The following is a 23629-nucleotide window of genomic DNA, read 5'->3' as shown; positions in this document are numbered from 1 at the left end:
TGAAATTGAGAATGACTTCCCTAATTGCTTGTATATGGATTTTATCTGCCCTCTAGGGAATACAGTACTTTTGTAGATTGATGTAATTCAGCATATAGATACATTGGTTCAACATTTGAGTTGCCTAGAAGGATTCCAATAGAACTTGGAATACAGAGGCATTTTCTCTCCTTTTGCTACTACAGATAAGTCTTAAACTTTCCTGTGTAGTTCATTCACAGTGTTTTTCATTTCCTTTGAGCTTATTAAACAAGTCAAATGACAGTTTCCATCAGAAAGAGTAGTCCTTGGCCTCTGCTTTTATGCATGCAAACAACTTGGTGATATTGGCATTCACCCACAAACTGAGATAAACATTTTAAAATTAACTGAGATTTCAATATATCTGACATGATTTAAGCTATACATTCCATGTTGTGTGGAGAATAGGACTAATAAATTCATTGTTAAAATGAGTCTTAATCCTGACAAAATAGATGCAGATACAGCATTTTTGTGGCACCAGAAAACAAATTCATGTTTATGTACCTTTAATAAAGGTAGAGTACAGAAGACATTTTCATGAGTAATGTGCAGTATATATATAAATCACTAAATAAACCTTAAACTCCTTTTTTTAAAAAATGTCTTTTAATATGCTTTTCTATAACTTATTTCAATTAAAGGTCAAATGTAAAGGTCACAGACTAAATATAGGCTGTTCAAATGTTATAAATATCACAGCATGGATGAAATGAGGAAGATTACTTTTTTAATCTGAAGATTAGCACCAACTGTGATTTAATAAGAGAGGATTCTTCTCATTTCCAGTTAGTGCTTTGTATTTCCTTGATTTAAGTATGTGATTCCTGAAACTGATATGATCTGATTACATGATAATTTGTAGGTGGGAAACTTTTGGAAAGTTTCTTCCTGCCTTCAGAGATAAAATGTTCAAATTAGGCAAATTTATATGCACCAGTATTTACCAATGTTTGTATGCATTGTTCATTCTGAATGGGTTTTGACTTTTAAAACAATTTTGTGGTTTTTTGCTGTTGAAGGAATAATTGCAGTAAAGTGAGACAGGCTAAAGAAGGAAGTCATACTTCAAATAAGGAGACACGATCTCAGCAAATAAGGACATTATTTAAAGAACTGTGCAGTGAATTTTGCCAGTTATGAGCAGTCTCCATCTTCTACTGAAGCCACTGCTGTTGACTATTGCTGTAAGTTAGACATTGGACCTACAGTAAAGGCAAATGTGGGAAATTATTTGTTCCTCAGGCAGATTTTGCCAGAGCACACTCTAGTCCTGCATTTCTGTTCTGAGAATGATGGGTGTCTGTCCAGGTGGCCAACTTTGGCAGGATAATAAATCTATGTTCTTTCTTCTGTGTACCAGAGGAAGCGTGGAGGAGGGAAAATGTCTTCCTTCCAGAGGATATTTGCCTTTGCCATAGTGATAGAAAAAGCTGATGAATAAATCAGCCAGAAAAAAACAAAGCAAAACAAAAAACCAGAAGGGTCAGAAAACTTATGGCAAAGGAAAAAACAGTGAGAATACTGTATATGTCAGGACTCTGGTTGCCATTTCATAAACAACCTTCTTCCTATTTTTGTGTAATTTACTTTAACATCCTGTTTCTTTCTTTATCCCATGTGCAACTTTGGGATTTTGAAAAGGGCTGAAGCCTTAGAAAGGTTTTGTTTATTGTGTATTGGGAGAAGGTGGAGTCTTCTCTGCTAAAATTGGGAAATGTTTAAAGAGAGATAATAGATGCTTCTATAATGAAAAATGCCAACTTCCTCCCAAGAGGAGAGTAGGAAGAAACACCACAGAAAGAAAAGTGATTTTGATGATATGTATTAGAGATTTACCATTTAATATATTTCATTTGAAACGACTTTGAATTTTGAGATCAGTTTTGACATGATTTTCAAGCTGTTGTACAAAGCTAACTTCCACTCTTCAAGTAAAGATATATATTCTTGTGATAAAATTTGCAAATTTTTGTGCTGTGGCAAAGACAGCCTTTTGAACTACATCCATGCTTTGCCTTTGAGCCCTGGGCTGAGCAGCCCAGCATAGCAGGAGCTCTCTAAATTATCATGTTCCTTATGACTTCAGTTATACCAATCTGGGCTTGCAAAGAAGCAAGCAAAGCAGCTCCCTAGCCTTTCAGTCATTCCAGTTTGCAGTGTTAGTAAATGTGGGTTAAAAAATCCTTTGGTAAGTCATTACACAGCTGAAGAGGACAATGCAAAGCCTGAAAGTGTATCTTGAAGAATCTCTGTTTGATTACCTTGGGCTTTAGACTAAGCCAGAATGCAAACCTAAGTAAGAAGTGATGTGGTTAATTTGGGAAAATCTTATGTTTACAGGTGGGTGCCAGCAGGCAGCTCTGTGACACTTGTAGTGCAAAGTCAGCAGATGGTGACACAGCCAAACTGTGCTAACAGGACTGAGATAGCCTCAGAGCAGCGCACTGGCAGGCTGCAACAGCTGTGGGACAGCTGAAAACTTTGACAGAGGCTCTGTGCAATGCTGGGATGTTAAGAAGAGCTCAGTTGATAAAGTTCAGTGGCATTCTAGATTCAGAAATGACAGAGATTATTTTAAAGTTGCAGGAGAAAAGGGTTTTGCAGTAGTGCAAGAGGAAAATAAAGCAGCAGAGCTGGTTTAAGAGTGGCAGAACAGAGCAGGTGATTCCTTGTTCTAATTGCAATAGTGTTAGTTAATACTATTAATTTCTATTTTTCTATGCTGTTTAGGGTAAGTTTTAAAAGGCTGCAAGCTTTAGAAATACATCTGTAAAGTTGTATTTCCAAATCTCTTAGACATTTCTCAAATTTCATTTGCTCATAGGATTTTTCTTATATTGAATTATGTTCCCAAAACCACAGACTCAATGCAGACCATTTCTCTCTGAGTCAATGAGTAAGCAACTGTATCATTTGTGCTTCTACCATTCTCAAGATTTTATCTTTTAATCTGCTTTTGGCCTGTGTCAGGAATGGAATTCTGGCTTGAAAAAATTCTGACTCATCCACTCCAGGTATATTCTGTCCATCTCCATCTCCTTGTAACAACTACACTCATGAGCAAATCCAAACAGGATTTCAGTCCCAAAAGACTGGAAATGGGGGAATAGGAGTTAGATCTCTGGTACTAGGCAGCTTCTGGACTACTTTCCTTTATTCTTACCAAGGTTTAGAGGAATATTGAGTTAAATAGAAAAACAGTCTTTCTCCTGCAAAAGCAGACGTGTCAAATGCTTTGGTGTACAGTTGTGTTTCTTTTAATATACACTGGAAAAGATAATAAACAAATAGTTCTAAATGTGAGGGAGAAACAGCAGCAGCACTTAATTATGAAAAAGTTTCCTTTTGGCAAAAGAAATTAGAAAGTATAGCCTCCAATGCAAAACATGCAATGTGTTTTGTAATATGAGGAAATAATAATAAGGGAATAGGAATATTGTTTATAATATTTTTTATCTTAACTCTATGTGCTAGCACCATTTGTCCTTTCATTTGAACTACTTCATAAGAAAAAAATTTTCTGAAATACATGAGATACTGAAGGAAGACTATTCAATAATGTTTTCAGAATTTTCCTCAATACCTACTTCCTGTTTACAATTTTTTCCAGTTTTTGTTCCTTTATCTATTTGCATTATTTATTGTGTTTTGTGGAGCAATTGTAAGTGATTCCTGGTTTTTCAAGAAAGATTTTAAGTTTTAGCATAGAAAGAACTTATGATATTTAAAAGAAATTGTTTTAACAATCTTTCAAATAGCCTCCTAATTTGTGGGCCCTGGAAATTTTACAAATGAATTTGTGACGGAGTCTGGCATTCATTCATACCTTGACTAGTAAGTTTCTCAGAGAAGAACCTGTGAAATTTATCTCTGTGTAAAGCACTGTTACACTGGCAGGAATTGCAGATTTCATTTCTCTTTAACAGCAAGATTTGAAAGCTGCCTTGGGCTCCTGGGTAGTTCCTGCATATTCATATGGGAAGCATCAAGCTGCTCTCACTGTTACTGAACACCTCTGCGTGTTGTAAACCCAGTTGTGACAATCCAGGCCACACTCGCTTTCCCTGCAGGCTCTTGACATTCCATGAGCTCCAGAGAGCTCTCTGAATAATGCAGAGGCCTTGCTTTGAGACACAGCAATTACAGCAAGGAGAAACTGAACTTCCAAGCACATATCAAGCTAGGCTTGCACTGTGTTTAACCCTCAGCGACTTTAAGGAGTTACTATGAAATTGTTGCAACTGATGTCACTCCATAATCATGAGATTACCAAGAAGTCACAGACAACTCCTCACTTGTTTTTTTGCCCTATTTCTTCTAATTAGATCCTGAGAGGATTTCCAGTTATTCACAATGGTTTGCTTTACAGCTATGTGCCAGAAAAGTGCTATTAGTACTCAAGTCCCATAGGTAATTGTGTTTGCCAGTCAAAACACTAATGTGGTTGTCTGAGTTTTTGCTTTAATTTTCTGTCTAAAACAGCCTTGGAAGGATAAACTGAATCTTAAATGGCACATTATAGAAATCCTTATGAAAATGGCTTAGTGCCATGATATGAAATGCATTAATTGAAACATTAGATTTTGTTAGAAAGAGTAAGAAAATAAAAGATCAAGGGAAGTTTACAGATGATTCACAAAGCCAAAACTAACTTCACAAGGAATGTTGTGCAGGATTGTCATCTTCTCATTTATTCATCTTTATAACCATCTGCAGCTTTAGACTAAATTAGTAGCATTTATCAACTCTATAATACCTTAAAAAATTGGAAAGCAATTGTTTCTTTTATTAAAAAAGGAATATGGTGAGCTAGTAGGAACTAGTAAAGAGTGCAGATTAATTTAGTAATTGCTTTCTTCCTGGGTAGATATGGAGTTTTGAACATATACACTGCTTACTTTTCAATCTTGTGATAAATTTCTCTTCATTCTTGTAATCATTCTGTACTATACAATTGACCTGAAAATTTGTCCTCCTTTAAGTTTAATGTGAAAATCTTGTCCTAATCTTTAAATATAATTTTTATTTATTAATTTTCCAATTAATGAATTAGAAAAATAAATTTAAAATAAATATTCCCATTAATAAATACAATATGTGGGATAAAGTGAAACATTTTTTCTTAAATTGGCTGAGATCCTAAATTGTTGATAGACCATATTTGCTATGTAACAGCACATTTTGTGAAACCACGAGCTACAGTAGGATCCATATGCTGACCTTAGAGGTAGAATGAAAATCTCTTCATGCCACAAAAATTCAATAGTCATGGCACAAGACACACAAGAGTGCAAGAAAAGCAAAAGTCAGCAGCTGGATCTTAGTGCCATAGCAGGTGAATCAGTGAATCAGTATCATAGAATGTAATGATAAATCACTTACAGGCTGATGGGTTTATATAAAACACTTTAAATCAATAATAGAGAATTCCTAGAATGCATTTCTTTTTAGTGTGAGATGTTTGTATTACATTCATTCAAATAATCTTGGAGACTCAGTGTAGGATGATTTGCTCAAAATCTTAATGAATTCACCCTCATACATCTCGGGAAGTTCCTGTGCCTGGAGCCTGATGGTCTTGCAGATCCAAGTCACCATGCTGCTGATATCCTGGGTACTGAAAGGCACTCCTGAGGTAAGATTCATCTCGAGCTCATGAGCCTATGAGAACTTAACTGGTTGATCCTTGATCCACAAAAGGATTCAACACTGCTTATGAAACATTTATGTCTTCTTTATCTGTTGAAAACTGTGGGTTGCACAGAATTGTTCCCTTTCCCATTAGGATGTCCCAGTTTCTAAGTGAAAGCCCTGGCAGTAGGTGCATGGTCATCTCACTTAGTCAATGGTTATTTCATTCAGCTGCAAGTGACCCTTGTAGGTTTGCCTGGAGCTGAGCTGTTGAAATAGGGCTGCCAATATCCATTCCTCATGGTGTGGAGCTAACTATAGTAAGAAATTAAGTCAAACAATGCAAAATTTTTTCAACCAAGAGGGTCATTAAACCATCTGTTACTTATTGTTTGATATTCACATACAGTTCTTGGGAAATTTCTGGAGAGATCCTTGGCTAAGTATCAGAATGTTGGAAGTCAGGTATTTCTCATACTAATTCAGTACAGAGTTTCATCCTGCCTGAGAGCAATTTCAAACATGTGACACATTTCTCAAGTTGCCTCTCTTATCACTAGAGTGTAACATGGTCTGTGATAAAAGGTGACACAACTATGAAAGCCATTCTTGCTCGGTTGTCTGTATCAGACTACAAGGGCTGGGGCTTTGATGCCTAGCCAAGGAATTGTCTGGGAAGGGGAAATAAATTCCATTAACTCTCATCTTTCTTACCCTTGTCTGTCGAGAAAAATTCAGCTGCTTATGGTTTTTATCACTTAGCCACTCCTACTTTGCTATATTCCTGTTGTGGAAGTGTTAACAAACAAAGCAGTTAAGATGATACCTAACTGTCTGGGGGAAAGAAAGGAGAGAGAGAAACAGTCCAAGTGACAAAACAGTATGTTTTTTTATTTAGGGTAGAGCATATTCCAGAGACAAAAGCAGGGTGCCAGTCCCTTAATAGAGTTGCAACTGGTTTCAAGCATTATTTGATTTATCAGTATGTGTACAGACACACAAACATACATATTTTGCTACTGCAAAATGCTTTCTCTTGAATACTTGTCATTTTGGCTTGATGGAAGTAAAAATTGGTTCATTCCCAGTTGCTTCTATTTGGAAGGTCAGTTTCTTCAGGACTTTCAGTCCATTTCCAGAGAGGGGAGTGTAACAAAATCTAGGTAAAAAAGAGATTTAATTTGTGTGTATCTTAAAAAAAATTAATAAAATAAACTGAGCAATCTCTGTAATTCTTACCCATATGGAAGATTTAAAAATTATGAGTCTTGAATTCTGCAAAGTTAAGTCATTTAATTCCTTTCTGACATCTGTGTAATATTTCTACCTGTTAGTGAGCCAGTCCACTGGACAATAAAGATAACATTCTATAAACACAAGGCAGCAAAAATACCCAGCCAAGCACAGTACTTCAGAATATGAACCATTGTAAGAGAATAAAAAAGAATATATTCTGGAAGATAAGTTGAAGGATAATCCATTAGTAGCAGTGCACTTTTCAGTGGCCAGTGTAGGAGAATCCAAGTTCTGCATTTCTTGCAGGTACGATGGTCTGTTATAGATCTTGCTTTCATCATTCCCCTTTTTCTGTCTTGGTTCATAGGGACATCCATGTACCTCATGACTGAAGAGCAGGAAGGATGTGGCAAACAGGGCAGTGACTAGTGAACAAGGGTATTGCAGAGCTGCTGCTGGTGAGTAATACAAAAGCTTGGTCAAAAAGTTCTCCGCCACTGTCTTGATAAACTTCTTCTGACCATATGAAACACTGGCCTTAATAAAGTACACAACAAGATTTAATGATATTAGAATTTCCTGTGGAATGTTGGGAGAATTAAGTAACTTGCTCATATTCCTTCTTAAATGTTTTCATCTGACTTTACCTTGCCATGTCCTAAGTTCTAGCTATCATCTGCATGTTGACCCAAAGCCCACTCTATTTTTTCACTCTGTCAATTTTGAATCAGTTTTGTCGGGGGTTTTTTTTGTTGTTTTCTCCAGTGAGAACAAATTATTTTGATATGCCTTGCTATATATTCAGATCAAAATAAAAGTGAATCTGAAGTCTTACTTCAGAATTCCCAAAGAGATTTTGAATACTCCAAGGATCACATTTGAATTTGACTCTTGTTATAGCCTAGGTAATATTTCAGGAGGGAAACTTATTTTTAACTGTGTCACTGTGAAGACAACAGGAGTACAGCTATCCAAACTAATGAGGTTTGGCTTGGATTACAGCATTTGGCACTTAAAGTATGTGGATTTCAACACTATCCAACAGTTTCATTTTTAGATCCAGCACCGCTAAAATCATACTTTCAGTTTTTTAGAAATAAAGTTTGGAATTTCCAAAGCATGTATTTTTTCCAGTAACAGAAGACTAGGATAAAAAATAGGGACTTTTTTCTCTAGTGGCTTTTATTTATTATTAGATAAAATTTTTGTTCTTTCTGTGAAGTGGACAATGCCTCTGAATAGAAGAAAATAAGAAATTAGCTAATCTGTAGTCTATGCATCTTATCACTCTTCTGTATTATTTTATTTGGCACCTTTGTGGATTCTGGTTGCCTTCAGACTAACCAGACAGGAAGTGTCCTAACTGAGAAGCTGGTGCCTGAGAAAGATCATGGAGGAAGTTGATGCATTTATTTTTACATATGGTATTTAAGAAATTCCAGAAAAGGGAAAGAACCAGGTAATAAAACTTTCTTAAGATGTTTCTTTTTCTTTTTCTTCTTGCAATAGATGACAAGTTAGATGTGGAGTACAATTGTGAGGTGTGATGTGGGTTACAGGGTAATGCGTTGGTGTTCTTTTTGTAGTTAGGTACAAAGTTACAATTCCTGAAACAGACACAACCCTTTAAATAGATATGCATGTAGATCTCATCCTTCCCATCCGGAGATGAAAATTATAGGGAGTCAGTGATGCTCTCCTCCCCCTCTTGGGGCTATACAGAGATTGTATTATTGTCAGCTGGTGAGAAAGCAGGTGGAGAGAGTCAGGAGAAGCAAAGTTTGGGGCAGCTTTGGGAACCAAAAGTCCAGGGGCTCTGAGGAAGGAGACAGTGTATAACCCATAGAGCAGGCTATTGAAGTTACTGACAACTGTAAATATTGAGACTGGCAGATCATTTCCTGCTGTATTAGCCATGTAATCAGCAGTCTTCATACATGTCCTCCAGTTTCATGTTTTTTCAGTTACTTTATCAAGATATGACCATACTAAAGGTACTGCCTTGCATGTGGTGCCTGAAGGGCATTCCTCCTTTGCTGATGTGAGTTTTCTCTCCGAGGTTAGTTCTCATTTGAGTTACAGCACAGTCCTCTGGCTCTTTTTCTTCAGGCACAATCATCCTGCAGAGGTATCAGACACTCTTTGCATGGGGTGGAAGCTTTTCATCCCAGCTGCTTCTGTAAAGCATCTGAAACTCTGAGGCTTTCTTTACTCATACCCCCAGTGCACATCCCAAGAATATTTTCTGAGATGTGTGAGGGTTGCAGTTTGAACAGGGGACCTAAGTATGGACTTGCTGTAACACTTTGATATGGGGCTAAAGAACTGTTGAGTCAGACTTTGCTGCATCCTTTCACCACAATGTCAGGTCAGATGAGTTTCCTTCTACCTTCTTTTTTCTTAAATTTCCTCTGTCAAAAGGACAGAGGAAATTTCTCTCTCTCTTCACCATAGGTCCTTGTCCATAAATCATAAAACCACTGTTGAAGGTTTTAAGAGTCCAGATTCTGCAAAAGGTTGGCTTTTCAGTTTTCCCCTAATAGCCTCCATAAGACAGGAGGAAAAAATGCCAGAAAAGATGTATAAACATTGGATAACTAACATGTTGGATAACGTGCATTTTGTTCAAATAATTCATTAAGATTTCAAGAACTTGTTATCTCTTTTGCTTAGATGAAGCTAATAAATTCATCATATAGGTATTTAATAGAATTGCAGAAGTAGGAGTTAAAGCAAATGATTAGCACAGTTCTGAAATGGTTTATTTTCTTAAATTCCAGATAAATCTGATGTAAATTTTAGTTTCCTGAAGGACGCTTGTGTTTTCTTATGCCAGGCCAAAAATTGTGTTCAGTGTTTCCAAACTCTGTTTTGCAACACATAATTGTTTATCTTAGTTTGTCCATCAAAGCCATAGAAGTCTGCTTTGATTACTAGATGTATTGAAAAACATTCCAGTGTTAGTAGTTACATCCCAGGGCTTAATTCTTTTAATCTTTTTTGCCTTTAGTAATATTCTTGTAATACTTGTTACATTCCAGTCCTCATTACACTCTGCATGTGTCAAGATTTCTTCCAATATATATATATGGTTCTATAATACTTATCTCACTGTGGATGTAGATGCATCCTCTATTTTACCCCCAGCGTCCTCCTCTGTGCTGTTTGAATAAAAAACTAGATTATCTGAACACTCAAGGTCAAGTGCTAAAACTTGTCAGCTGATCTCTCTTTGTTTACAGCCAGAACAGAGAGTTCTGAAAATAACTCTACTTGGTGCCCATCTTCCTATTTGAGGCTGATGCTGAGGGAAGTAGGAGCAACAGTAATGTACATATTTTATTTTAAATACATAGAAGGTTTACATTTGAAATTGTGTAAAGAGAAAGTTTTTTAAAACTTTTTAAATTTTTGGCAGATTTGTACTTCCTTTAGCAATATTTGTTGGCTAACTCTGCCCTTACCTGAACTTTCTGAGTTGAATTTGTCTGATTACTCAGAATAGTAGTCCCTCTGGTAAGGATCCAGCTCCAGTAAAGTTCATGGCAGCTGTACAGTTTAATTTACTGAGACCAGGATCAGAGTTATTTCCTATTTCATGTTATCTGATGAAGGACTTGATTAAGGCCTTTCCAGTAGGCAGCTATGTCCGCCTATGTTTAATTTTTTTTTCCGTCTAGAAACTCATTTCCCAGAAACAAGGAAATATCACCCTTTCTCTTTCAGCTTAGCTTCTGATGATTATTTAAGCAGTCCAAGCAGAACAGTTTCATTTCTTGTTTTCTCTGAATATGATTTTAAAGTAATTATTTGCAACTTAACTGAGAGAGTACACTCTCCTTCAACAAGACCCCTTTCTCTGCAGTAAAATCACACTGTCTGGAAGTGTTATTTCCTATCCTGGATAGCTCTTGGATTTTTGGAATTGATAGCAGTACTTCTAGAACAGTACACTGCTTGCATTTTGTGACACTTAGGAGTGCTTTATTCTTCCTCCTCCTTCTCCACCTCCTCCTCCTCCTTCTCTGCCTTCTCCTCATCCTCCTCTAACAAAAAAATATGATGGTGATAATAAAAATAAAATATTATGGTAGAATCCACTGTAGCAATTTCATTGAATTTTAGTTTTAGTGACTTTTGGTTAGGCATTTCCAGATGCTTCAGATTTCCCTGTTTTATTGCCTTCTGGGTAATTCTTGGATTGTCTTGGAGTGGATTTTTAATTTGTTGTTATTGTTATTATTATTATTATTATTCCCATCTCCCTCAGCTGCTCCTCCTCAGCCTTGTGCTCCAGCCCCTTCCCCAGCTCTGCTGCCTCTCTCCAGGCTGGCTCCAGCCCCTCAGTGCCTCCCCTGAGGTGAGGGGCCCACAGCTGGGCACGGCTCTCCAGCTGTGCCCTCACCAGTGCCCAGTACAGGGGCACAATCACTGCCCTGCTCCTGCTGGCCACACTGCTCCTGATACAGGCCAGGATGCCCCTGGCCTTCTTGGCCACCTGGGCACACCTGGCTCATGTTCAGCTGCTGTCAGTTAGCATCCCCTGGTCCTTCTGCCCTGGGCAGCTTTCCAGCCTCTCTTCCCCAAGCCTGTAGTGCTGTATGGGGTTGCTGTGAGCTAAGAGCAGGACCTGGCTCTTCGCTGTATTGAACCTCATCCAACTGGCCTCAGCCAATTTATCCAGTCTGTCCAGATCCCTCTGTAGTACCTGAATTACTTAAGTAGTTGAATAAATAAACTGAGATTTAGAAACCTTTATCCATTCTTTGCATTCACAGCATTTTCCAACTGAAAATTAAACATTGAAAGTGTTATTTTACGTTTTTTCCTAACATCGCTGCCATATTAGCCAGTAAGTGTTGTCCTCAGAAACATTCCAAACTGGATTTGTGTATCCACTGCAGAGTGGCATTGGGTTATTAATTAATTCCATTAATTTGAAGAGTATGAGTCTGATTCAAGCTGATTAAGTCAGATCTCCAGACTTCTGTTAGCTGATGTATTTCTTCATTTTTAGAGATCAAAAATACTTAGGAACATGAGTAACAACACATCTGAAACTGGTAGCACAGTTTTCAAAGGAAGTACTGAGTCATGTAATGTTGTTTACAGAGCTGAGCATTGTTAGAACTGTTCTGAAAACTCAATCCCACAAAAATATTTCCATTAAAAACAAATTTGAATAACTTTTTATCTGAGATATCGTTGCATTCAATTACTTGGACTTATGCACATTCTTTCTTTTTATCAGTCGTTTGCAAGATCAGATCTGAAACAGAATTCTCCAAATGTAGTAGGCACTGTATTTACAAGCTTTACTATTTATTTTCCTGGGCTGTCACAAAAGCAGCAGAGGGCGCTGAGCCAACGGACACCGCCCGATTTGGGTCTCTTCCCCCCTGCTCTGGATTTTCCCGTCCAGGGATTTCCCACTCTGCACCAAGGAGAGCCTTTATAAAGAGCCAGCTGGAACTCTTGTAACAAACCGTTGCAGAGCAGCAAGATCTCACAGTGCTTCTTCACAGAAAACAGAAAGTAAACTTTTGAATTTACTTTCTTTATCCAGTAACAGCAATTACAAATGTTTAAGGAGATGGGAAGAGCAAGGCAGGCTGTGCTATTAATTTTGTGCGTATTAAGGACTGGTAAGTTGGGGAAGGTGAGGGTTGGTGGTGCTGGTTTTATTTTTTTAAACTTTGTTAAGTGTAAACTGACCTAAAATTTACTATTTGATCTTTATTTCTCTTTTCTCCAGTTACCTTTCCATTTCAGTGAATACAACTGTCAATTAAGTAGTCCTGTCAAAATGTCAGGAAGCTTTTTTTGACATTTTCTTTGAGATTTTCTGTGCTCTGCAATGACTCAGTCGTTTTCCTATTGAGTTTGCTAAAAGATAGTCTAGGAGACAACTGCAGTATATCACTGGATGGTTGATTTTTTACTGTCATTCCTGATGGTAGCAAGCAAGTTTGGTACTAAACGTCCTGTTGAAAGTGTTCCTGCTGATGTCTTTGCTATCTACCTTTTATCTCTCCCCTCAAATGTTACAAAGTTTTAGAATCAGATCCACCTGACAAAAAAAAGTTACTTTGTGGCAATGCAGTTATTTAAATTGTGTTGATGCCATTTTATACGTGAGAACTAGCAGTCATCTGAATCTGTATTGTCTTTGACAAAAATAGCAATGTTTATGGGGTGTTTTGAATATGTAAACCACTGTATGAGCTTTATGAGTTTAACTTCCACACAACCATAAAGTAAAGAAATGAAGCCTAAACACCTCATGTCACAGTAGAACATGAGAAGAAACAGGAAAATAAAAGTTGAAAAAGCTGCTGAATTGATGTGTGTTTTCCCTTTTGTAGTTAAAGGTTTTGAAATGGAAATTATACCTGCTGAGAGAATTGTGGCACAGATTGGAGGCACACTCATACTCACATGCAATACTACTGGCTGTGCATCACCACGTTTTTCCTGGAGAACCCAGATGGACAGCCCCCTTGGAGGAAAAGTCAGCAACCACAGGACATATTCTACATTGACTATGAATCCAGTTGGCATTGTGAATTCTCATTCTTATCTTTGTACTGTCATATGTGGTGAGAGAGGGAAAAAGGAGAAGAGTGTCAAAGTTGAACTTTACTGTAAGTAAAAATGTAAAATTCTCTTTAAATAGTACATGTTGATAGAAAACTCAATAATTACTTTATATATTGCAGTTACCAGTTAACTTTTAATTCTAGGATAAGGAGTGTTATAGCTCAACGTATACTTCCTTCTGAGATTCCTTTATATACCTGTTCAGGACACTTTCTTAGCCCTTTTCTGCTTTCTGCATTGAAGATTGTATGTACTAGTATTATTTATTCTTGTTTTTGGTAATTCTTAAAAGCCAAAATGTGCACTGCCTGAAAGCATTCCTAGAGATAGGGAAATAAAAATCAAAGCCCTTGTAGTTTGCAGGAGAATAATTCTTAACATCTAAACCTACCAGCACAGAAAACAGGATAGCACTAGTGCATGGATTGCTCTCAATGCCTATAGTTAAGCAGCTGTATCACTGCCTAGGTGCCATGCTGAATCTTACTAATCTTTTGTGATCATGTTTCAACAATTGTACAAATAAACTTCCTGTTAGTATATGTACTGCTGATAAAGGACCTGTAGATCTTCAGATCAAGTTATGTCTTGTAATAATGTTGATAGAATGTCATGTTCTGAACACCTCTAAAATCAAGATATTTGGTGTCTGGATCTTGCTCTTATGTTGACCCTACTGTTCTTCTCTGCTAGTCTAAAGAAATTGATTTTATTCTTTTAGCTTTCCCCAGTGATCCTGTCATTGAGATCAGCCAATCCTTAGTTGCTGGAGAACCAGCCCCTGTCATCTGTAGAATTCCTGATGTGTATCCTTCTCATCACCTGGAAGTTCTCCTAAAGAAAGATGAACATGTTCTTCATAAGGAAGATTTTTCAGACGATGACAGCACAAATACAGAGACCAAAATTGTGACATATACATTTCATCCCATGGCTGAAGATGCTGGGAAAGAGATTACCTGTGTGGCCAGGTTACCAATTGCTGATATGGATTTTGAACCCAAAGAAAGAACAGCTTCTCAGAAACTTAATGTAAATTGTAAGTATTTTTGTACAAGGACTTTGGCTAGTTCAGCTTTCAAAGTTGCAAGTAAAATATCTTACTAATTCTGGAAAAATGGTCCCACTGTGCTACTGGGATACGTATTTTTCTTTTTTTTCTTGGTATTCTGTGACATGTACCTCTAGAAAAGCTAGTGTTAGAGCTGTGCATATCATTCTTCGTTTACATACTGATCTTGTCTTCCTTTTGTTTTCTTACAGTTGGTCCACAAAATACTGTCATTACTGCATCTCCAGGCAACTCCCCAATGGAAGGAGATTCTCTGAACCTCACTTGTGTGACTCAGAGTAGCCCACCAGCACAAATAGTTTGGAGTAAACATTTGGCTGAAGAAAGCATTCAGCATCTGATAAAAAACAATGTTCTTTATATTCCCCGTGTCCATTTCAATGATTCAGGACGGTACAGCTGTGAAGTAATCAATCTGGTAACTAATAAAACAGAAGAAGCAACTGTGGACATTATTATACAAGGTACAAGTCTGAGTTTCACTTGTATTATCCAGTACCTAACTGGCTGATCTCTGTTAGCTTGGAGGATGCTGAAACACTGAAAATTAGGAAAATACGGGGCTTTCCTTTTTACATATTCAGGACTCAGCTTCAATTTAAGGCTGGTTCTCATGTGCTGTAGTTTTTCTTTCTATATTTAATTTTCAGCTAATTCTCTCAGTACTGCTGTTGTGCATGCACAGTTCAGTACATTTCCCACAATGCAACACTAAAAGTCACAAAAGAGTCTGAGACAGTGGTGGGGACACACACACACACGGGTATTTCTGTGAAATGTAATGTGCATACCAGTTTCAAAAGGACATCACAGTCTCCTTCTTTGAACTAATTGTTTTAGTCATTAGCATTAAATTTAATAGGCATTTAATAGTAAAACTGTTTTGGACATAATAATATTGTTATAATATTTTGTGATTGATTGATTGACTGATTGACTGCTACTCTTTTGACAGAGCTAAAAGTCTTAGATTGAGCCTGGGGTCAAAACCAAAATAAACAGATTCTTGAGCAAGCAATTCATGCTTTCTTAAAACCTTCTCCATCTTTAGAACCTTTGCATTACTCTAACAGCCTTTTCTTTTGTCATGCAGGTGCTCCAGTCATTACAAAACTCTCCATTGAACCTTCTACAACAGTTCAGGAAGGAGAAAATGTCTCCATACAATGTTCTGCTGAAAGCAACCCTCCTCCCAAGATAATTTTAAGGAGAAAATCTGATAATGCAGACATAGGGACTTCTAGTGCCAGGAGTATTCTTCTTCCATCTGTGATGTTCCAAAATGGAGGAGACTATGAATGTGTAGCAGAAAATAAGTATGGGAACAGTAAAAGTGAAATCACACTTAATGTGAAATGTAAGTATGTGTAAAGTTTTCCCAGTCATTTAAAGATAATTAGTTAGTTCTTCAGTGATAAATATAATCACCAAATTAAATAAAGAGAGAACAAAGAATCATCACAGTCCTCTGCTTTTCCCTAAGAAAGGAGCAGTGCTGATGAACAAAACAAAGTCATGAAATTTTTAATGTGATGACAGTCTTTAGTAGAGATCTGAATGAGTGAGAAATTGATCTACATGGTTAGAAGTATTTGGTTAGAATGTCTGGGCTATGGAGGGTTTGTACAGAAACTCTGATACCATGTGCTTTACTTTTGTTTTGGGAATGAAAAAGAAATTGGCTTTGGGAGGGTGACAGTCTAGTATCCAATAGGACATGTTGGATCCATCTCTAAAAAATCCAGTGATGATTAACTATAGGACTCCTTCTTTCAGATGGACCAAAGAATACAATGATCACTGTTTTCCCTGCTGCTCTTAAAGAAGGGGAAACTGTGACAATGAAATGTACTAGTTCTGGTAATCCAGCTCCTGTGATCTCCTGGAAGAAAAAGAAGGCCACCGGGGAGTCTGAGAAAATTTCTAAAAATGCAACTATAATTATACAGAACTTGAAAAGTCAAGATCTGGGGCTTTATGAATGTGAAGCTTATAATCAATTTGGCAAGGAAGAAAAAGCTGTGGAATTATATGTTCAAGGTTTGTAGAACAAGATGGAAAACAAGTTTTTTGGTTTATGTATTTTAGGTCCAGATCTTCTTCAAGAATGAGGTAATTGTGTCTTTAATGTCAGTGGAGTTAAAAGGTGGCCCTAATATCACTAAGTGATTTAGGAAGCTTTAAACAATGAAGTGTGAAGTCTGCCTTAATACAGATAGATTATGAAAAGTTCTTAAGTCGGTGGGGCTTCCATCACTCCTTCCAACTGCCAAGTGTAAGCATGAGGTAAAGAGGATATGCAGTGCCTGGAAGGAAATATCCTTCCAAGCAGGCCTATCAGTGGATATTTGCATAGGAAAGATTCAAGGAGACAGTACATGCTGAAGCTGCTCTATGGAAGCACTCTATTACAGCTCTTTGCTTCTTCCCTAAGCTTCAGCTCTGTTTGCTGCTCTTACAGGCTGCATTTAAGCTACAAGAAATGCTGATTCCTCAACTTAGTTGGAATGATAGCGAAGTTTCATTTTCAATAATAATCAGACTTCTCTGCTTTAGCTCTGCTGCTTCTGCCTATTGCATAGCAACAGTGTCTTGCTTAGGGATCACTTCTGCCACCAATTCAGCTCTCTTCCCTGTTCTTTACTATTTTTATAGCTGCACCAAAAAATACACTTTTGATTTCTCCTTCAAGCAAAGCGAAACAAGGACAAAGTGTTACTATTCCTTGCATATCTGCAGATGTTACATCTCTTAGGACTAGTCTGTAAAAGAAAGTTGGTGATGGGTTCACAACCCCTGAAACAGTAGATAGCAAATATACTACAGACAAGGCTCAGCTAAGGGATGCAGGAAAATGCACATGCATACTGTTAATGAACTGGGGGAGCAGTCTCAGCACATAGTATGTCAAAGGTTAGCTAATATAACTGCTGTGCAGAGTTCATACTAGGATTTGTTTTAAACTGAGTGACATCTTCAGTTTCATTAAGAATGAATTGTCTTTAAAAAATCTGACATGAGTTGCACAGGTTCTTGTCATAACTGATAGGGTCTTAATGCTAATGAAAACTTCTGTCCAAAATAGCAGATGCACAAAATAATTGCTGCTTCAAATTGTTTTGTATTTCCACTTCATCTTTTGAAAACAGGATATAAAATTGCAGAACCTTGTGAAAAAAAAAAACAAAACAGAAAAAACAGTTCTAGGACTCCTTCCTTTGCCTTTTCTATTTCTCTTCTGTTGAAAGAGGGCATCAGCCTCTAGGTTTGTTGGTCTGTGCCCTTTCATGAACTCAAACAAATAAACTGTGAATTTGAAATAAGAAAAGAAGAAGAGGCTCCATATAATGTAAAAGTTATGCAACATACTCTATCAGTTGATAAAATGTTCTTTTTGCCAGCTGCTGTTGGCTTCAGTGGGGAAGGATAGCTGGTGACAGAGCAGTGGCTAAAGCTATGGGCTCAACTACTACAGTGGGCCCATTAACTGGATTTGTATTTTGCATGTAAAAGCTGCTGATGCCTCATGAATTCTGCTTCTGTTTGTTGCTAAATCCTACCATGAATTTCTTTCAGTTCCTGTCCAAAATATTAATGTGTTAGTATATCCATCAGAAAATGTTAAAGAAGTAGAAAATATCACTGTTACATGTAGCACATACACCCTCAGAGACGGTCCTGAAAAAAAGCCCATCAGGAGAAACTATTCTGCCATCAGTGAATGGAAACTTTATACTCTGCAGTGTCACCAAAAATTACACAAGCATATACGTCCTCCATATTTTCAGTAAGGTTGGAACAACATTACAGAGATTGAGATAGCTGTTGTAGGTAGCTGGGTCTATTTATTGCCTTAAACCTATTTTTCTTGTATGTTTTAGTGAAATTTGTATCAAGGTGGGCACAACTAGTTCATAGCTGATCCTTGCATGGCAGTACTGTGGTTAACATGAAAAAACCCCTCACCCAAAATCAAACCAAACAGCCTGGTCAGACCAAGCTGTATTTTAACCTCCTTTCAGTGTGGCTGTCATTGTCTTGCTTGGTTGAGTTGGTGTGGTAGCTTTAAGGATAGGGCCACAAAAAGGTGATTCCTGGCTGCATTTCTGTCCACATGCTTGGACAATGAGACTAATCCAGAGAAGGTTGTGTTTCACAGAAAATCTAAATATTGAACTTTTAAAACATGGTCTTCTCCTTGAAGGATGAATTTCAGGAGGTTGAAATGTACCCAAATGTTTCCTGGGTATAATATGTGATATTCCTCTTGTGTTCTTTGTGAATTTCATGGTATTCTTCATTATAGATGATATCAGAGATAGGTTTGAACTTGCATAGCAAATTCAAGACAAAGATAGTGGCTAGGAATTAAAGTATGTAATATGAAGTTCTAAAGAAAAAAATTTAAGGAAAACTCAAAAAGTATGCTTTGTGCATGAAAACAGAGATATGTTCCAAATGAAGGTCATTAATAACACTGCTTTTACTGTGACGCACATCTATCTGTTTCAAAGAGTACTTAAAGTTTTTTTCTCCTTTTGTCTCCATTTTCAGCAAGATTGGAAGAACCAGATCAGATGATCCCATTCATTATTGCATTCTCATCTGTAGCAGCAGTAGCAGTACCTGCAGTTGCAATTTTGATCTATGTGTCAAGACAAGCAAAGATCAATGGATCCTACAGTCTTGTAAAAGCACTAAGGTTGAAAGTTTGATCATGTGAATATAAGTGTTTAGTTGATAATAAGCACTTTTATTTATTGCTGTGACTGGTTCTACTCTTCTGTAACATATGGTAACAAACAAGTGACTTAAGAACAGCACCATGTGATAGCAAATGGGCTTATTTTCATGTTCTGATAAGTGTTTTGGTATTTAAATGAAAGGAAGACCTAGAATCCTGACCTAGAAATTGGTAAATCATTTCTGTGTTGAAGCATTCTGAACAAAGAGTTCTGTGAAGAACTAGGTTTGTACATAGTGTATAATTTGTGTTATAAATGTGTTCAATTAAATATCAGTTTGTAAAACTGAAGTCTTATTGCAACTGTACAGAGAAATTTTGTTAATTCAAAGATAAAAATCAATATTGCTTGAGCTGATCAGGTGATTTTTATTTTGTATTACTCTGCAGCATGAATGTTTTTTAATATAATTTGTCTGGTTGTGGTAATGTTTGGAAAATATTCTCTTTTCACTGATATTGCCATAAACTCTATACCTTCAATGAAGTTACACAATCACTGGGCTATGCATTTCTAACAAATTTAAACTAATTTAAGCCTTTGAGGCTCATTTGCAAAACATTTTATTTTAAATATTATTCAAAAAATGTCTGGGGTTATAATCCTGTAATTCTAGCACTGCTACGGTATTCTTGCTGGCTTCAATCATTCTCAGATCAATGTCAGAATTCCGTTATTTTATGATGAGCTGAATCAGACCTTTCTTGTAAAATATAAGGGCATTGTAAATATGCTTTACAGATTTCCACTGCAAAATAAAACTACCAGTAGATTTCTTTGACTAAATCCCCCTACTGATGCTTGTTTAAGATTATGCCAGTACACACATTACTGTGGAAGGAAATTGTCCCTGGCAGCAGCAGTTGTGGGTGTCATGGGAAAGATACAAACAAGGCCAGCAGCCTCGAGGCATAGGCAGGGAGCACAGGCAAAATCTGTGCACCACAGCAATTGTGGATGAGTTGTTGCCTGAAGAAATGCCCTTCCCAATCTCCCCACTGTGAAAATCTAAACCACATGCTTGACAATTTCCCTTTTAGCAGAGAACTGTCTACATGCTTCGCTCTGGTTGGCGCCTCTTTCACCATACACTTTCCAGAGCTGGCAAAATGGCTGTGAAAATAGTGAACTTCCAGTGCAGAAGCAAAGATGGAGGGAAGGAGAGGTGGAATTAGATAGCACTCCTCCCTACCTCCCTTCTCCTGTCTAGCAGTGGTGCTTTGACTGATCTGGGTGCTGATGTTCAGCACCGAAGGCAAAGCTGTGGGAGGTGCAGGCTCTGTGGCTGAGATACGGAAATGCATCCTGATGCACTGTGGCCTGATCCACTGTGCTAGGCAAGGAAGGTTTGGGGGCTTGGCCCCTCCAAACTTGCACACAAGAAGCTCAAGCAGAGATATGTGAAAAGAATATGTCTTTACATTATACACATGGTGACAACTGCTGCCAACAGCAATGCAAATGTGGGTGCTAGCTCTGGGATGAGGCAGTGGTGCACATCTCCCATATTTTTTCATAGTGTGTTCAGCAGTGTTTTGTGCACAGTAAATCAGTTCATGCAGCATGTCTATCTAGATTGGAAAGAGAGGCTTGGAAAGTGGGGGTGTAGCAGAAAAATGGGAGAGCAGTGTGGACTTGGCTTGGAGGAATGTGAGCATGCAGTAGGAGGGTGAAGAAAAGATTGAAGACAGAGGAGGAGGAGAGCTTTGACAGGCCCATGACATAAATTTCTTGGAGGTGGTGCCAGGCATATTTATTCAGAATAATGTCAGGCCTGTCTCAGTGCTGTCTTGTGAATAAACCAGAAAGCATGATTTTTTCCTCTGTGCAAAACTTTGGTGCATACACATTTTGCCTGATCAGTGAGGTTCTGGTGTCTGTATTCCAAGAAGGATAGCTAGGAAAGAGACAGAGAAGGAGGACTGGAAAACAGGGCAAATGAAAATGCCTGGGACTTTCCAGTTTGGAGAGAGAATGCTGAAGGAGGAGGGGTTCTGATTGATGTTTTCCAAATTGTGAAAGCAGTTGATAGCAAACAACAGATGCAAAACTGTTTGCTAAATCATGCAATTCTGGAACTACAGGATATGCAAACTAAGGAGAAAGTGTTTTAACAAAAATAATAGAACAGTACTTTTTCCCAGGATGAATGTCAATCTACTGGAAGCTGCTGCAGAAGGGTCAGGGGGATAACAGTATCAATTTGTTCAAAAGCAGAATGGAAAAAATAATGGGCTAAAGGTCCATAAAAAACCCAAAAGGGAGTAGACAGAAGTGTACTGTACAACATCCCTTATTCAATGGCCATTGATGCTGAGCAATCCTCAGGATACATTCCAGAGAAAGGGGCCAGTGTAAGACATCCTGAAATAGTGTCTTTCACTACTGTAGAGATCCTGGGGTTGGTGGGTTACTGGTGAGACCCACCAAGGTATGCCTTGCCTTCTTACTCCTCCTCTGAGCAGCCTTGGGCCAGACCTTGCAGAAGGGGCATAAAAGTTCCTGTGCTGTTTTTCCCCCTCCTGTGGACTGAAAAGATGAAAGATGGGTGGGAGAGAAATAGGAGCCATCTTGCAACACTGCTTTAGTGCTTGAGTAGTCTTTACTGGAAATTCCTCCACTAGTTTCCAGTATTCTTTCAGCTGTTGGTTTTGTCAGCATTTCTGATACAGATATGTCCTCGTGGCTTGTCTGCCCTCTCAGGACCTTCATTAAGGTACTAAGTGACTTAAGTCAATAGAAATTGCCCCTGGATTTCAACAGGGCCAGCTTTCCCCCCAGAAATGTTAAGTGACTAGAAAGAATTTCGAGTGTCCATTTTAGGAGAGGTTGCTCTTGTGTTGGCAGTGAGTTCCTAGCAGTGAAGTCACAACGAAGGGTCTTGCCAGGGAATTTCCTGCCCTACTGTCTCGGTGTTTTCCAGGGAACTGAACGATATCAGTACAAGCTTGTCTTATGAAGGTTTAAGGTTCACAGTCAAATAACTTCTCTTTTTATTTAAAACGACAGAAGGAATATTGCTTCTCCTTACACAGTTTCTCATCAAGCAACTTGCAGAGCCTCTGCCCTGGCAAAAAGTCATGAGCAGCAGCTCCAGCCCAGCAAGCGGTTTCAGAGCTGCCTGGAGGTCTAGGTAAGGATCCCTGTCACAGAGCCTTCCTTTATGATCAAGAAAGTGGTCTGTAAAGCAAAGAGCTGACAGGTCCTCTCAGGTTTTCTCTATAAAGTCACTTCACAAGTTATAGATTTGCATTTTCGCCTGTCTGATCTTTGCTCAAGCATAGCTTTGTCTTTTCCTCTTCAGGAGTTAGGCCCAAAAATGAGTCTAGATTTTAAAGGGTGATTGCAAATTCTCACTCCCTGAAGTCAGTTCAGGATATATTCTTTCATGAAAAGCTCAAACAGGAAAAGATACATATTTTAAATGTCTCCAAGAATGCTTTCAAATAATTTTTAAAGTATACTGAAGGGGACAGTTAATATATCGCAGGAGAGAGGTGCTGTTATTTGCTGGACATAACACTGGTGGCTTGTATTTGAAGGGGCAGGCTCCTCCCATTCTGATAAGTGTTTTGGTATTCAAATTAAAGGAAGACATAGAATCCTGACCTAGAAATTGGTAAATCATTTCTGTGTTGAAGCATTCTGAACAAGGAGTTCCATGAAGAACTAGGTTTGTAAATAGTGTATATTTTGTGTTATAAATATGTTCAATTAAGTATCAGTTTGTAAAACTGAAGTCTTATTGCAACTGTACAGAGGGGACTAGCAGGGCCTGATCAGGATATTTAAGGCCAAATGATGATCTGGTATCTCTGAACAGGGCAGGCCACTCAGCTCCATGGACTTGCTGCTGTGCTGGACCACATAACTTCTTGAAGGAGATGTGTTCCCCTGTATGGGACCTGATCTGGAAATTCCTCACAGAGAGTTTGCAATTGTCCTTGGTTATCAGTGGTGTCCTGCCTGTGATATATACATGGCCTACTTCCTAATGCACTTTTTCTGTCCTTTTGCACAATTCTACCCAAATGATAATTGCATGCTGTAATCAATTCATCTCTTATTTCTTTGATAAAATAAAGACATAGGACTGTTGGAAGCCTACATTTATCAGGTCTTTTCTACAGCAGTAAATAATCCTTGTAGTTTCTTCTAAATCCCCACTAGCACTACAAATACCTTTTAACATGAGGCAAAAAAACTTTGTCAAACCAACCAGTCTGAATTTTACCTATACCATGCAGCTTAGCAATCAAAACCTGACAGAATTTTTGACATTATACTCAGTTTGAAGGCCACTTCACATTTAAGAAAGAAG

At 37.9% G+C, this 23629-nt stretch overlaps 1 protein-coding gene across 6 annotated transcripts in view; it reads left to right on the top strand.

Annotated features, from left to right (window-relative positions):
- Positions 1 to 23415, top strand: part of VCAM1 (vascular cell adhesion molecule 1) — a 44681-nt gene extending 21266 nt beyond the window's left edge. Inside the window, exons 2-10 of one of the 6 annotated variants that reach the window (XM_066555322.1) lie at positions 5578 to 5659; positions 7259 to 7349; positions 12458 to 12536; positions 13257 to 13535; positions 14213 to 14530; positions 14755 to 15027; positions 15657 to 15920; positions 16340 to 16603; positions 19118 to 23415. In XM_066555322.1, coding sequence (XP_066411419.1) covers positions 12473 to 12536; positions 13257 to 13535; positions 14213 to 14530; positions 14755 to 15027; positions 15657 to 15920; positions 16340 to 16603; positions 19118 to 19278 — 1623 coding nt within the window. In that variant the 5' untranslated portion in view covers positions 5578 to 5659; positions 7259 to 7349; positions 12458 to 12472 and the 3' untranslated portion in view covers positions 19279 to 23415. Of the gene's footprint in view, positions 1 to 5577; positions 5660 to 7258; positions 7350 to 12238; positions 12537 to 12864; positions 13536 to 14212; positions 14531 to 14754; positions 15028 to 15656; positions 15921 to 16339; positions 16604 to 19117 lie in introns of those variants that run through there. The other 5 variants (XM_066555320.1, XM_066555321.1, XM_066555323.1 and 2 more) reach the window with 5 other exon arrangements.
- The last annotated feature ends 214 nt before the right edge of the window (positions 23416 to 23629 follow it).

Source organism: Molothrus aeneus, chromosome 9 (genome assembly GCF_037042795.1).
Source record: "Molothrus aeneus isolate 106 chromosome 9, BPBGC_Maene_1.0, whole genome shotgun sequence".
NCBI lineage: Eukaryota > Metazoa > Chordata > Aves > Passeriformes > Icteridae > Molothrus > Molothrus aeneus.
Note: the sequence above shows the minus strand (reverse complement) of the source record. Positions and strands in the feature narration are given on the sequence as shown.